At 44.6% G+C, this 14,629-nt stretch overlaps 2 protein-coding genes across 5 annotated transcripts in view; both read right to left on the bottom strand.

The window, feature by feature from the left end:
* Positions 1 to 5,469, bottom strand: part of kdm6bb (lysine (K)-specific demethylase 6B, b) — a 33,771-nt gene extending 28,302 nt beyond the window's left edge. For 2 of the 4 annotated variants that reach the window (XM_031571926.2, XM_042708474.1), the window contains exon 1: positions 847 to 2,001. The gene's annotated coding sequence lies outside the window, so the exon portion shown is untranslated. Of the gene's footprint in view, positions 1 to 846; positions 2,002 to 2,246; positions 2,406 to 5,232 lie in introns of those variants that run through there. The other 2 variants (XM_042708472.1, XM_042708473.1) reach the window with 2 other exon arrangements.
* Positions 5,470 to 9,303: 3,834 nt separating this feature from the next.
* Positions 9,304 to 13,062, bottom strand: LOC116221478. Its single transcript, XM_031571925.2, has one exon. The coding sequence runs from the start codon at positions 12,896 to 12,898 to the stop codon at positions 9,509 to 9,511; it is 3,390 nt and encodes a 1,129-aa protein (XP_031427785.1). The 5' UTR covers positions 12,899 to 13,062; the 3' UTR covers positions 9,304 to 9,508.
* Positions 13,063 to 14,629: the final 1,567 nt, after the last annotated feature.

Raw genomic sequence — 14,629 nt, 5'->3', positions numbered from 1 at the left:
AGGACAAACAAACAGGTACAATATGCACCTAACCTAATATAAGTTGCTGTGGATGAGTGTTGGAATATTGGAATAAATGGAATATTTCCATGGGTGTCGGCTTATCCACTTCCTTGTACTTTTAATAAATAAATAGCAAAACTCTAATGTGTAGTGTCCATTGCCCTGAAAAGTTGTGGCAGACAGCGTGTGGATGTGCACTAATAAAACTGAAAACAAACAGTAGTACGCTTGCAGAGAACACAGGCACATTTGCAGCGGGGACCTAAATTGTGACTGGCCAGCAGAAACGTGAGCTTCGCTTTGAAGACAGCCTCTCAATGACAGCTCACTGTGGCTGTGAAAGAACTGACTCGGAGTGTGGAGGATTCTCCACAAACTAGGTCACAAATGAAGGGATATTCTCTGGCAAGCACAGACCACAGTCAGTCTCTCTCTCTCTCTATCTCTCTCTCTCTCTCTCTACTGCTAGCCTCAGCTGACACACACAACACATGGACGGCTGAAGCAATTAAAATTTGAATGCTGAAGCCATTGCAATTGTGTGTGTCTGTGTACATGTGAAACAGCCCGTCGTGCAGAAATACCAGTGTCCCGGCATACACCAAATAGAGATAAGGACCCTGAGCACACAGGATCTACACCACCATGGTAATAAGATAGAACAACACATGCAAGAATCTGCAAGCAATAACAAATGACAAAGACACTGCATCTAACAAATGCACATTCACACTGTAGCCAACACGAGAACATTAATCTGTCACATAAAACCCAAAGGAGGAAACACACACACATACACACACACACAGCATTTCTCCCCCAATCCTTCTATTTTTTTCTTACCAGACAGTCTTTTTGTCTTTTGCCTTTCTTTTTTGTTCTTCCTCACCTCTCCTCCTCTTCTCCTCCGATTTCTCCTCTCTCCACTTCTCCCCTCTCCTCCCCCTCTCTTCTCTCCGCTCTGATGCTGGGGTGTTCACATCAGACCCATCCACGTGCAGAGCTCCTGGGGGTGGGTCCACTCACTCTGCGACTGCATCTAACACAGCCGCCAGTCAAGTCTGCTCGGCCAATGACAAGAGAGCAGCTGCTGTCATTCATCACAGGCTAGCCAATGAGTGAGAAGGAGGTGGGGCATAGTGAGAGTAAAAAAGTGAAAGTATGTCTTGCTGTATGTGTGTCTTGGAATAAGGCCAAAGCCCTATGAGCTATTTTTAAACCACCACCAAGAGGTGGCATAGGACTCCATTTTCTGTTTTACAGGATTGCAAATTTTTCTTCTCTATATTGCGATGTTTATGAAAATATGAGCTCAGTAATCATGCCATCATGACCTGGCAAGGTTTTATCCATTATTTCATGCAGCAGATTTTTAAATCTCACACTCAGGATTAGGCTTGGTTTTACTATGAAACAGATTGGCCCAGCCTGATTGAGAGCTTTTCAACACTCATGTTGAATAGTGCATACAGTATGTTTTGAAACCAGCACAGTTTTACAACCACATAAATACATAAACTATCATGAAACCTCTCTATGTACCAAGTGTTATCATTAATTAACAAAGTCACTAAGCAGTAATCACCCCCATAAAAGTCTTGAGAGATCAAATTCTCTATTAAATGTTTTGTGAAAACCTGCCCTGTTCTCCAGATCAATCAGGCATTCATGAATATGCAAGCAAGCAAACAAGCAAGCAAACAAACAAATAAATAAATAAATAAATTAAGAGATGATGGAAGCAGAGAACCATCATAAACAACTGGGGTGTTGATGTGTAAACAATCAAACTGGCTTCTTGTAAATTAAGTTCACTGAACAACACTGCAGTACTGTGGACGGCCAGTGATCGTCTACAAACGGAGATTCCCATATATGCCATTGCTACTGGAAACATTAGCACAACTTTATCCCCCTGATATAAGTGCTGTACTACAGCACCTCTAAGCAAGAGGGAGTTGGGCTGTGATTAAAATAGGGGCAGTCCGCTGACTGCGCTTAGCCACGCTGCTGAGCTTAGCACAAGTTTACGCCTGTGTGAGGGAGGAGTTAGAGAGAGAAAGAGAGAGAGAGAGAGAGAAAGGAAGAGAGATAGCAAACAGCCGATAGACTCAGTAGTGTAGTGATGAAGAGGCCGTCAGGTGATTGTCGTCTGGTCAAGATACGAGGGGATATGGCTGTGTGTGTGTGCGAATGTGTACGTGTATGTGTGTGGGAGGGATTTATCACTGCATAGAACCTACCACAAACAGGACTGTTCTGTCTTTTCTCCCTTTTGTTTCCTTACAAGACGAAAGCCAAAGTGAGAGACATATGCAAACGCAATTAAACAGAGGAAGTGTTGGAGAAAAAGAGGATGAGAGACAGATAGAGAGACAGAGAGATTCCAGCAAGCCCAATTGACTTCCCATAGCAACAGCCCTAATGCTGCCTGGTCTCCATTGGCCAACTGAACAGCTTGCTGCACATCCCTATGTAGTCTTATCAGCCAATCAGCTGAGCTGGATTCCACGTTCACCATGGTAACAGAACTCCACGCTTGAGTCAGTAAAACATGAAATACCCGTACACACTGAATGGGGACAGACACATGTGATCTTCATCACACATTCCTGACACGGTAAAATTATAGAGCAGCATGGTCATGCAAAGGGACCAAATAAGCACCGAACACAGCTAAGTGGCTTAGTACAGGCACTAGATTTTCTATCTCTGAGATACAGCCCCTAGGGTAGGCTAATGTATGACTAACCTTCCATTGTAAAAGAACACAAATGAGAAATATTTTGTGTTTTGGAGGAGGTGATTCAATTGCTGGCGCTGAACCAAAAGATTCTGAAGGCCGATAACATCGCAAGGGGCTTGGGGAGCTAGGAATCTGGGGTAGGGTTGGAATTAATGCGTGGATTAACTAATACATGGATTCTAATGCAGAGCCTTATTTTCAGAGTATAAATGCATGCTAGTTGGTGAAACGTCGAGGTGCTGTGAGTCATATTAGCATTTCCTGACAACTTTCGTGAGCACAACGTGTGTGTCAGCGTTCTGTGCACATGCAAAATAAATGGCAAGCAGGAGTGTCGATCTCTCAGTAGGTTTCCTGATTTGGTGATACGACAAGTTCAAATTTTATTAGCAGGTTGGCGAGATCAAGCAAGTCCTCTTTTTCATGTTAGCATATCTATTCATAGTGTCTCCATCATGGAGATAAGCTTTAAATAACTTAAATATTGCTTAGCTTTCACTGATAGTATGCTGTAATTTTCTTTATGTACAAAGTCACAATGACTGATCAGCAGTTGGATGGCTTCTTTGGGAGCTCTGTTATGCACATCCCTGGACACCCCCGCCTCTCTCTCTCTTTCTCCCTCTCTCCCTCCCTCTCTCTCCCACTCTCTCTCTCCCTCTCTCTCTCTCTCTCTCTCTCACACACACATCATTGGATCTTGTGTGAGGCTATAACACAGATAAGACCCAGCAGACAGGGGAAGCATTCCCCTCTCTTTCTCTCTCCCATTCTTTCTCTCCTTCCCTCCCTCTCTCTGCCCTCTGTTGTGCAGCATCAGTGTCAGGGCGGCCTGGAGGATGTCATGGCTGGGAGATATGCATGGGCTGGGCGCAGATAAACCCCTTTGCTGTGAAGCTCAGAGGCTCCCCACTGTGGCCCCACAGATCTCAGCAGCGCCTTGTGAACCCATTCACAGTAGAGTGTGCATGCAACTGTGTTAAGGTAAAAAATAAACAGTTTTTGAAGGAAAAGATTGGAGGCTGTTCATACAGATGTTGCAGTTAAAAATATAATTAAAAAAATAAGGGCTGCAACTAAACATAGATCTTTATGTGCAGTCAAAACCTCTAAACAATTAAACATAACACATTTTGGACAAACATAACACAACGACATGCAGAGATTTGATTCTATAGGGAGAGATCATCGGTGGTGGTATCGCTGTATTTTGTATGTTTGGCTAGCAAAGTTCACCAGGATTCTTGAAGAAAACATTTTCCTTTAAGAGTGTATTATTGTAAACTCCCTATGTGTCATTTCCCACGTTTGTCATCATGGGATCATGGTTACGTAATCGATTACATTAATTGATGGGTATACAGGAACCAAGAGTTTATTTAAGAGTTTTATAACTGCATTGGGTTACGTGTGGATGTCTTGCCTCTGGTGACAGTTATAAAAAAGTGTGGAATTCCAAAGAATATCTGACTGGGTTTCTGTGTGCATTCTCACAGGCAGAATTCCATCCACTTACTCACAATTACTTATCTATCAAATCAGAGGTCAGTGCTAAGTCTAAGCATGGCCCTTCAGTGATGTGATTTGTCACAGAAAGCCTTTGAGTGTGATCCACTGTCACAAGAAGAAAGTTCCTCATTTCAGTATTTTTCACAATTGTTTCTATTTATAGCTGCATGTATAGGCTTCAAATAAAAGATGATTTTAAGAATATTCATGTTGCAGTTCATACCTAAGAAATGACTTCAATTAAATTAGGCTTTAATGTGTACAGCTTTTCAAAGTCTCGCACATCCTATGACTGTATATAATATGTCTCTGATTAAAAAAACACATATCCAACTACTGCTCTTTGGGTTCATATAAGAAGGATTCTTTGACAAAGTCTTATAATATCTTCAGATACAATGCTACCGCCATGTCTATATTTACAGTGGGTAAGGATTATGTCCAAAGATCCATCTTAAAAAAAAAAAAAACAGTGTGATTTCTGATTGTTTGCAAGAATTGTGAAGATATTTCTGCCATTTAAGATTTTGATTAAGCCCAAACAGAAGCAGTGAGGACACACTCCATGTGAGACAGAATGACCTGCTCAGTATTCAAATCCTCACTTCCAGCAGCTGTGAATGGACTCTGAACGGAGTAAATTTCTCTTGTATAAACATCACTGCCCGATTCTCTCAGGTTCAGGAAATGAGCACTGACTGCACGGAAGTCATGACTTCATTATGGTGCATTAGTAGGGAGACTTTGCACTAGTAGCTAGACTCATGCATTGAGGTAGGTGTCAAGTTACAGATGAAGAAAAGCACCATACATGAAGCTGGGAGGAATTCAGAGAGGCCAAATCTGGAAAGACAGCGACTCAAAACCCATTTCACACATGACGGTGTCATGCTGATGAACCTGGCATAACACAGCACATTTCATCCCCCCGCCACACACACACATACACTGGCCAAGTCTAGCCCAACACCCACCTCCTCACAGCAGCCACTGGCTCCTCGGGGGCATCCATAATACAATCGGCCTATCAGGCGCCTCTGTGGTTGGCTGACGGCTGACTGAGCGTGTCCTCAGAAAGGGGCTGCAGCTGGTGCCCTCCATCTCAAGCGCCCCTCCGCTCGAGGAGGAGCCCGCATGATGGCGACTTCATGCTGCCTTTGAATGTATGTGTCTGTGTGTGTGTGTGTGTGTGTGTGTGTGTGTGATTGGGTGTGAGTGAGTGTGTGTGTGTGTGTGTGTGTGTGTGTTTGTGTGTGTGTGTGTGTGTGTGTGTCTGTGTGTGTGTGTATGTGTGTGTGTGTATGTGTGTGTGTGTGTGATTGGGTATGAGTGAGTGTGTGTGTGTGTGTGTGTTTGTGTAGCTCCACTGCGCATGTGCTTCACTCAGGGAGCAGCGGGTTCATGAGTCGTGTCACCGAGGCCATGCGGCCCAGTACGGATACCACACTGACAGCCTGGTGGGGTGTCTCTAATGGATATGGGCTCTCTGTTTCTGGTCCTCCCCCGCAATGAAGAGATCATGTCTGGCAGCAGTGTTACATCCATAATGCTGCTGTTTCCTGCAAAAGCAAGACAGTGCATTTACTCTATTTTGCCATATTTTTTTATAGGTCACACATTATATTTACTTTATTTTCTGAACACCACATTGGTTGTGTGTAAAGGACTTAGTGATACATCAGTATATGAAAATGTGTTGATTGCCAGCCTGCAGAAGTGAAGGCTTATCTAATAATGAAATGTTGATCAAGGAGGACTGTGTTTCAATGCTGAAGAAATTATGCACTGAAAATAATGTTAGGCACAGTAATCAAATAGGGTGCATATTTTTCTCAAAAGTGTATCTGCTAAATATATCACAGGGCAGATCCAGCATTGTCAACATTGATTAGATGCTATAACACTGTATTAGGTAGTAATTAGTGACACACTAGACTGACCAATACAGCTGAACCTCCCATGGATATGACAGATTTTTATTGTAATAATAATGCTGAAAAAGACCTGGGAGATTACATTTGTGCAGACACTTCATCCATTCCATGCAAGGAAGTCATGGGTATGAGGATTCCTTGATACTACATTGCCACCTTGTGGACAGTTAGCTAATCAGTCATGCTCTGGGAATGTGTACTGTATGTCAAATTGGGAAGGAGAAATCTTTCAATGGCATATAACATTAACCTCAATGAATCTGAATATACAGTCAGTGACTGTGACCTTGATTGAAACGGATTGAAACTCAGCATTCAGCTATAATAATAATATTATATATAATAATAATAATAATAATATAGTGTAGTTTTCTAACTCACAGGGTTGTGAGTCAAAGATTCTTAGTGTTCAACAAGTTATCTGCACTATATTGGATCATGTATTATTTATTATATGATTTATGACAAACTCTGATTCATTATTTCCTGAGGGAACGGTCAGATTAGGCAGTAAGGCCTAGTACAGTTTTACGTGGTGTGCACATATTAATTTCCACTGCATCTTATGTAAGAGACACCATACATACACAAGTTCTTCAGCTCTTGGCAGTGAGTGTTAAGTGTGTGGGTTGAAACAGCTGACGTGTAGCCTCAAGACAATGCAAGTTGTTTCAGATAATATGTGTGTGTGTGGCTGAAGGATAAAATCTTTCAGAAAATGCTTTTTCTAGATAGATTAAAATTGTGCTTAACATTATTGTGCTAATTTAAGCATATTCTCACCATAGCATGCAGCGATATATACAGCCAATTGGCCAACTATAGTGCTATGATGTAGTCAATCAATAGTTAATACAAACAGAAAATGTCCAGGAACCAGTTGGTGTGGGACAGCTTGCATCTGATTTTCAAACAAGCTTGAGGCTTCTAGCTCAGCCTTACATAACTTTTCAAAAAGTTTGTGTCATATCGATATTAGACATTTACAGTCATCCCTAAGTTATATTTAAATGTATTTTGGTTATTGAAGTTTGTCCATTCCACACATAACACTACGACAAGAGGTATACAATTTGGGAGAGACTGATAATGAGTCACGCCATCATATCTTACCTAACTGAAATTATTACATAATTAACATACTTAACATTGAATCACTGCGAACCATGTGTGTCTTACCTTTGCCAGGCATGATTGAGGATACCACGTTGGCCTTAGGAGACTGATGAAACGGCGATCCAACACGGACTGCGCAGTTCTAATTCGCCTGAATCTGGGACGTTCTACGTCTCTCTCGCGGTACTTACAGACGAACCGTCATTTCATTATCGGCATCTCCCTCTCGCTTCTCTAAGTAGACGAACGTGGCGACGAGGCAAATGTTTCACAGGAGTTAGCAGCAACAACGCACTTTTGCGTGGTAACTGGAAAATACTTAACCGCGTGAGAGCATCCTCATCCAATGATGACATCAGCTCATACCTCCTCAGCACGAGCAGGAAGAGTCGATAGTTGTGGTCCACCAAAAAGTGCAGCTGTTAGCTAAAGGGTGCAAACAAAGTGTTCGGATTTCTGTGTCTGTCTGTCTGTCTGTCTGTCTGTCTCTCTCTCTCTCTCTCTCGCTCTCTCTCTCACGCACGCACGCACTCACACACACACACTTTCCAAAAAATGTCGTCACTGATCATAGGAAGGCGAACACATTGTATGCTTTGACCCTATCACGTCAAAATGAGATAAAAGTTTGAGACTTTCCACTTGCTTCTTCACAGGATTGTCACTATTCATTCAGAATCCTGCATTACCACCATGACAAATGCAGAGGTGTCTAAGTGATACAGTTGTCAGGTAAAAACTGACCTAAGCCCCCTTGTACTCTTTGTCCGTGTATTGAGGGTGAAGGCTCATTGTGAGATAATATGTTAAATCAATATTCAGGATGAAATTACAAAATTGGTTTTATAGTTATCCCCAGGACTTTGACAGCACTGAGCAACATTCTGTCTATACACTATTCAGGACACTTGGTAAAGAAAGGCATTTGTCATGCTGTGTACCTGTAAGTAGTATATAACGAGTAGACTGTGAGGTTTGGTTTGTATACTCTTAGGGTTACGTTTACATGAAACATTACTTTGTTAAAGAGCTATGATAGATATGGGATAACAGCCGTCAGTAGCTAGCCTATCGATATGTGCGAAACTATGTGGAATATAAAGATGACCCTTGAATTTCCTTTCACTTTTCTTATGTCATCTGTTCATTCACTTCATGACCAAAAAATACTTTTTCATCTGTAGATGATGGAAACTGCTCTTTGCATCACAATGGCTGTGAATGCAATGTTACCACATGATCTTTCCCGGTAGAGAGATTAATAAGATAGGCCCCAGTTGCCTGACAAAAGATGTATCCCCTAGCTTACTTTACATAGGAATTGCTGCTAGGAAATGAGCATCTGAGAAGAGCTTGTCAGTGTGTGTCTTGTGCTATCAATCAGCAGCCACTAAGGAGTTGTTTAGGTGATGAAAATATGACTATGGCTGCTGTCAAGTGGGTTGGGAAAGATGCTGCATTTCCTCTGTTTTATTAGGAATTCTGAGTGTAGAGCTGTAGGAAACTGAGCCAGAGATCACGCTGGCCTGGAAAAGATATCATGACTAAATTCCCCACTGAGTCTAGCAAGCTTGATTTACTGTCTCTACGTAGCAAGCCCTGCATTATCATGATCTTGTGTTCGTACTATCTGATCCAATCACACTCAGTATAATTGGGTTTGAAGCTCATTAGCTACACCAGGCCTGGAGTGAACACAAAAGGGGGACGGGGCAAAGCCAGGCAAAGACCCAAACACCAACTGCTGGAGAACTCCGTGTGATGAAGACGTTATGCAGTCCATGCAGCTCTCTAGCTGTAGTCAGCAACCAACCATCTACTGAAGAATTATGAGAATTTGGAATTCCCTACAAGGTCCACCACACAATGTCACTCTAAAATGATGAATATGCATATTGAGTTTTTGTTGTAAAAAATATAAACATTATTGAACAAACAATAATGATGTAATTCTTGTAGTATAAAAAAACAGACATATTTTTATTACATTCTCATTACTGGTATTAGAGCCCTAAAGTCTTTATTTTTATGGCACACTTCTATTAAATACACAATGAAGTGCTTACTCCTTCAGTCACTTAGGAAGTGACTGTAGCTTTCGACCAGGAGAAGATGTCATCAGGTGGTGACCAACTTTCATTGGACGTTTCGACCCTGAACCACAACGCCCTCGAGTTGGCGGGCCGGCAGTGATGGCCAGTCACTGCCCATCTTCTCCTGGTCCCCAGCTTCTCTCCTCCCTCCTATTCCAGAGCCAGCAAGAGGCTCTCTCTGCAGCTTCCCCCAACCTACGGACAGCTGTCTTCCTCTCCCTTCCTTTTATTCCCAGAGCTGTGAGTGTATTCCACACAGACTGTGCCGGGAAGCCCCTGCATCCGACCTCCACTGGGAATAGCCAGGCCTGCCATCTCTTGTCCCTGCATTGTTGGACAAGGTCCTGGTACTTGGTGGCTTTCCTCTCGTAGGCTTCACCGCATCCTTCTTCCCACGGGACGGTCAGTTCGATCAGGATGATCTTCTTGGCCTCTTCTGACCAAATGACCATGTCAGGCCTCAGGGAAGTTTGGACGACCTGGGGAAAGTGTAGTCTCCTTCCCAGGTCTACCCTCATCTCCCATGATGGTGCTGTCTGCAGTAGGCCCTTCTTGGTCTTCTTGGAGGATGATGGTTTCTCCCCCTCCCTGATGAACTGGATGGATGGTGTTGGTCTCGATTGAGGCTGGTGCTTTTTCCGTCTCTCCTGCTCCAAGATGTCGGCTAGTGCTCTGAGGACCTTGTCGTGGCGCCACCGGTATCTCCCCTGGCTAAGAGCAGTCCTGCATCCTGCCAGTATATGCGCCATTGTTCCTCTCTCCCCACATAACCTGCACTGTGGGTCCTCCCTCATTCCCCACCTGTACAGGTTTGTTGGTGTTGGAAGGGTGTCGTACACTGAGCGGAGCAGGAACGAGATTCGGAAAGGCTCCAGTCTCCAGAGTTCGGGCCAGGTGATCTTACGCTTTGGTAGTTCCCACTTCGTCCAGGCTCCTTGTAAACCAAGCTCCACAGCCCTAGACCATCTCCCCTCCTCCTCTAGCTGCCGGACCTCGGCGTGGACCATGACTCTCCTCTGCCTTGGGTCGGCTTTGGTCCATTGTTGGAAATGGGTGGACCCTAGTCCCTGCCGCCCAGTGCACGGGTTCCCGATGATGTCCTTCAACTTTAGCAGGCTTTCTGCCTGTTCCACTTGTGTGGCTGCTGCCCATTTGCGCCCAGATCTTGTGGTGACGCCTGCGCCTCTAACCATCTCGTCGGTGGAATCTCTGAGCATCATCACAATCCTGCACTTTGCCACCCTGAACTCCTCAACCACCGATGATAGGGGTAGCTGTAGCTGTCCCGACTTGATGTAGAGCCCTACTGACGTGAAGCTTGGTGGAATACCAAGCCACTTGCGGAGATGTTTGTTGACTTTCCTCTCGATCCCTTCAACCGCTGTCATAGGTATCTCGTAAATCGTCAGGAGCCACAGGAGTCTTGGAAGCAGGCCATGCTGGAACAGCCAGGTCTTGAACTTGCCTGGTAGGCCTGAACTCTCTATCTTTTTAAGCCACTCTTCTGCCTGCTTCTCGGTCCTTGAAACACTGCCTTTGTCCTTGAGAGATGAATCGTACCACTTGCCCAGGCATTTTATTGGGTTCTCCTCAATCGGTGGTATGACTTCCCCCTGGACTTGAAGCTGGAACCTGTTTGTAACCTTACCATTCCTGATCACCATGCTTCTTGACTTCTTAGGCTTGAATTTCATTCGAGCCCAAGTTGCCACGTCGTCGAGTGCCTTCAGGATCCACCTTGTTTGCACATGGGTTGCCGTTGTGATGGTGAGGTAATCCATAAAGCCTCTTAATGGAGGTTGGCGAATGCCAGACTCCATTATTGGCCCTCTGGATTCCTTCACTGCCGCTGTAATGAGAAGGTTCATTCCCATAATGAACAAGATGGGGGAGATGGTGCAGCCCGTTACAATCCCCTTTTCCAGGTCCTGCCACTGGGTTGTAAACTGGGTGGTCTGGAACCGTAACTTGAATCCACTGAAGTAGGTGGTGATCATTCTCCTGATGTGTTGGGGGATATGGTAATGTTCCATTGCTGTGTTGATGAGGTCGTGAGGAATTGATCCATATGCATTGGCCAAGTCGGGCCAGACGACTGTTAGGTCTCCTTTGCTCTCTTTGGCCTCACGGATCAGCTGGCTGAGGATGCTTGTGTGCTCCAAACATCCAGGGGAGCCTGGGATGCCGCCTTTCTGGATTGATGTGTCGACGTACTTGTTCTTCACCATGTACATGGTCAGCCTCCGTGCCAGGACTGAGAAGAATATCTTGCATTCGACGCTCAGGAGAGAAATGGTTCGGAATTGCCCTATTTCAGAGGAGTCCATTTCCTTTGGTACAAAGCACCCTTCTGCTCTCTTCCAAGATGTTGGAATTATGCCCTTTGTCCATATCCTCCGCAACAGGTTCCATAGCCTGCGCAGAAGCATTGGGCATCTCTTGTATACCTTGTAGGGTATAGAGCTAGGACCTGGGGCAGATGATGACCGGGCTTTCTGTACAATGTCATGGACTTCTCTCCATGTTGGCTCTTTGGTGTCAAGCTCTTCCTCCGGGGTTTCACTCCTTCCGATCCTTGGGTGTACGTCCAAGGCTTGGCCTCTAAGAGTGTCACTGTGGCTTTCTTTGAGGAATTCTTCCACAGCATCTTTAGGGCTGGTCAGTCTCCCTGATCTTGCTTCACCCAACAAGGTTTTGGTGAACCTGTATGGGTCCTTGATGAACTTAGCACGCTTGACCTCCTTCTCTTTTCTCAGTCTCAGAGACCTCTCAGCCCTTCTTAGTCTGCACAGTTGCCCTCGAAGTTCAGTGGTCAGGTCTTTTATGCCCTCCTTCTCTTTGGAACTAGCCTGTTTGTATTGCTTGTTAAGAGTTTTGATTTCCCTTCTCAACTGCGTAATCTCTCTTGCCCTTCTGTTGGTCCGTTTTCCGGGGGCCTTGCTGCTTCCTTTCTTCTCCTCAGTGCCAAAGCGCTCTTTGGCCATGGTGTAGACAATTGCAGTCATGCTGTCCAATTTCCTTTCAGCTGCTCCTGCCAATGCGGCCTCTAGAACTCTGTCGAGGTCCTGGTCTAGTTGGTACCAAGCAATGTTGTTGTTAGCTGGGGGCCACTTCACTCTCTCTCTCGTAGGTTGGGTGCCTGGGGTAGTGTTAGGAGAGACCCTCTGGTTAAGGGGTGGAGCAGATGCTGAGAGGTCACCTGTGCTGTGGGGTGCTTCCTGACAGGAGTCCTCCTGCCTCTCACTGGGTGTCTCCACCATGCGCTGCATCTGTTTTACCCCTTTCCCACAGGTGGTCTTAGATTGATGTATCTTTAGTCCCCTTGCGTTTTTGCAGATCTTCCCGCAATGGCACTTCACTTCTAACACTTCCCCTGTTAGTCTGGTCTGGGTGAGCCGTCTCGTTGTCCGTGTGCTTGCCGTAGCCGTTACCGTTGAATCCGTCCTGTTGAGTCTCTCATCCTCCCCCCCTCTCGGGAGACTGGGGGTATTGCTCATTGTTTTGTTTCGTAGCAATGGTCGGTAGGAAGAGATCACCAACAGGTGAAAGGAGACACCCAGACTCAGCTACCTCCATGTTGAGGATGTTGCACTGCTCTATGGAAGCCTACTGACACTTCCATTTCTCATGCTGTACAGTAGATGCACTGACAGGAGCCGACTCCACAGATGTGGCTCAGACCAAAAGAAACACTGTGTCTCTGTCAACAAGCTGAAGCACTGGAGTGGGACCGAGCTGAAAGGCAGCTGCTTTCACTCTTTTCACAGCAGGTGGACTGAAGGCTCCAATAAGCCCCAAATTAACATCACAGCAACTCAACAGATGAAGTGACCGAAAAACACTGACAGACATATGTAATATTTTTAACTGCAAAAAGATGACGTTTTTGTGTTTGATGTTTTTTGTGGTGTATGATGTGTTACATGATGGAACACGATGCAATAAGACATTGTTTATGCTCACTTCTAAAACAAAATCAGGTATCATGTTCCAAGGGGGCTAGAACAATGTTAAAAATAGCTCATGACTTGAAATGCAACTCTTCCTTAGATTTCCTTAGAGAGAACATTTCCTAATCCAATAGCAAAACTGTTATAACATTATGCGAGGAGTATGTAAATTGATGTTGTGTCTAGAATAAGTTCCGCAATATATTCCTTTGGCCATGTATGGCCATGTAATGTATGATGGCCTAGACTCCAGCCCCCCTTTCCCCATTGATCATTCATTTTCCTTCTCACATGGCTGATTTTTGTTCCATAGATTCACAGTTCAGAATTATGGACAAAGCTGGGCAGCAAGACCGGAATGCTGGCAGCACCACCCACCAGGTAACCATGACAACCTAGCCCAATCTTTATTGTTTCCATGTCAACTGTAGCGTCCATCTACATTCTAAAGTCTGCTTTCTGACCGGAACTCATGCACACATGAGTGAAGCACAGACACACACACACACACACACACAAGGACACAGGCATACTGCAGACACACGGACATGCACACACATGTCTGCACACACATGTACATACAGTACACATATCAGAAACACACATGCACAGCCTGTGCAGATGGACAGAATACATACACAAACACACAGGCTTCATCCTGCTCCTATAGGCTATGCAAATGGACATGAGAGAGACACACTCACATCTACAAATACACACACACACACACACACACACACACACACACTTAAATGGGAACACAACAACATATTTGTAAACAGAATTTTAGCTATATGCATAGTTTTTTTTTTGTTCTTCTTTGCTTACCAGCACTCTTTACTCGCCATCAGTCTTTTGTTCTGTGCTGGAACATTCCACGGTTGAGAGATAAGGTGGTCGGCGGGGCGCAGGTGCTTCACCCTTTTCCTCCCTCTCTGGGTCTAAGCTTCTCCCTTCACATTTTGGAAAAAAACAAGCTACGTTATGTATGTCCTTCAGCTACTCTGCTGCCGAGGTGCTGTCTTATACCAACAAGAGCCTCTGGGACTCTGCCTGACAGCTGGGCCCTCACCTGCAAGTTGCTAATAAATGTTTAAACTTTTGCTGGGTGTGTTCGAGTGTATCCAAACTCAGAAAGGAGATTTCCACCTCAATATTCATGAATCATTATTCACAGCACTTGCCTACAAATCCTAATGTAAAAATAGAGGGTGACAGACAGAGCCCTGTGACCATTTACATAAATGTATAACAGTTAAAATGCTTATCCAAAGCAAA

The sequence above is a fragment of the Clupea harengus genome, chromosome 8, assembly GCF_900700415.2.
Source record: "Clupea harengus chromosome 8, Ch_v2.0.2, whole genome shotgun sequence".
Lineage (NCBI taxonomy): Eukaryota > Metazoa > Chordata > Actinopteri > Clupeiformes > Clupeidae > Clupea > Clupea harengus.
This window is presented reverse-complemented; position numbering and strand designations above follow the sequence as displayed.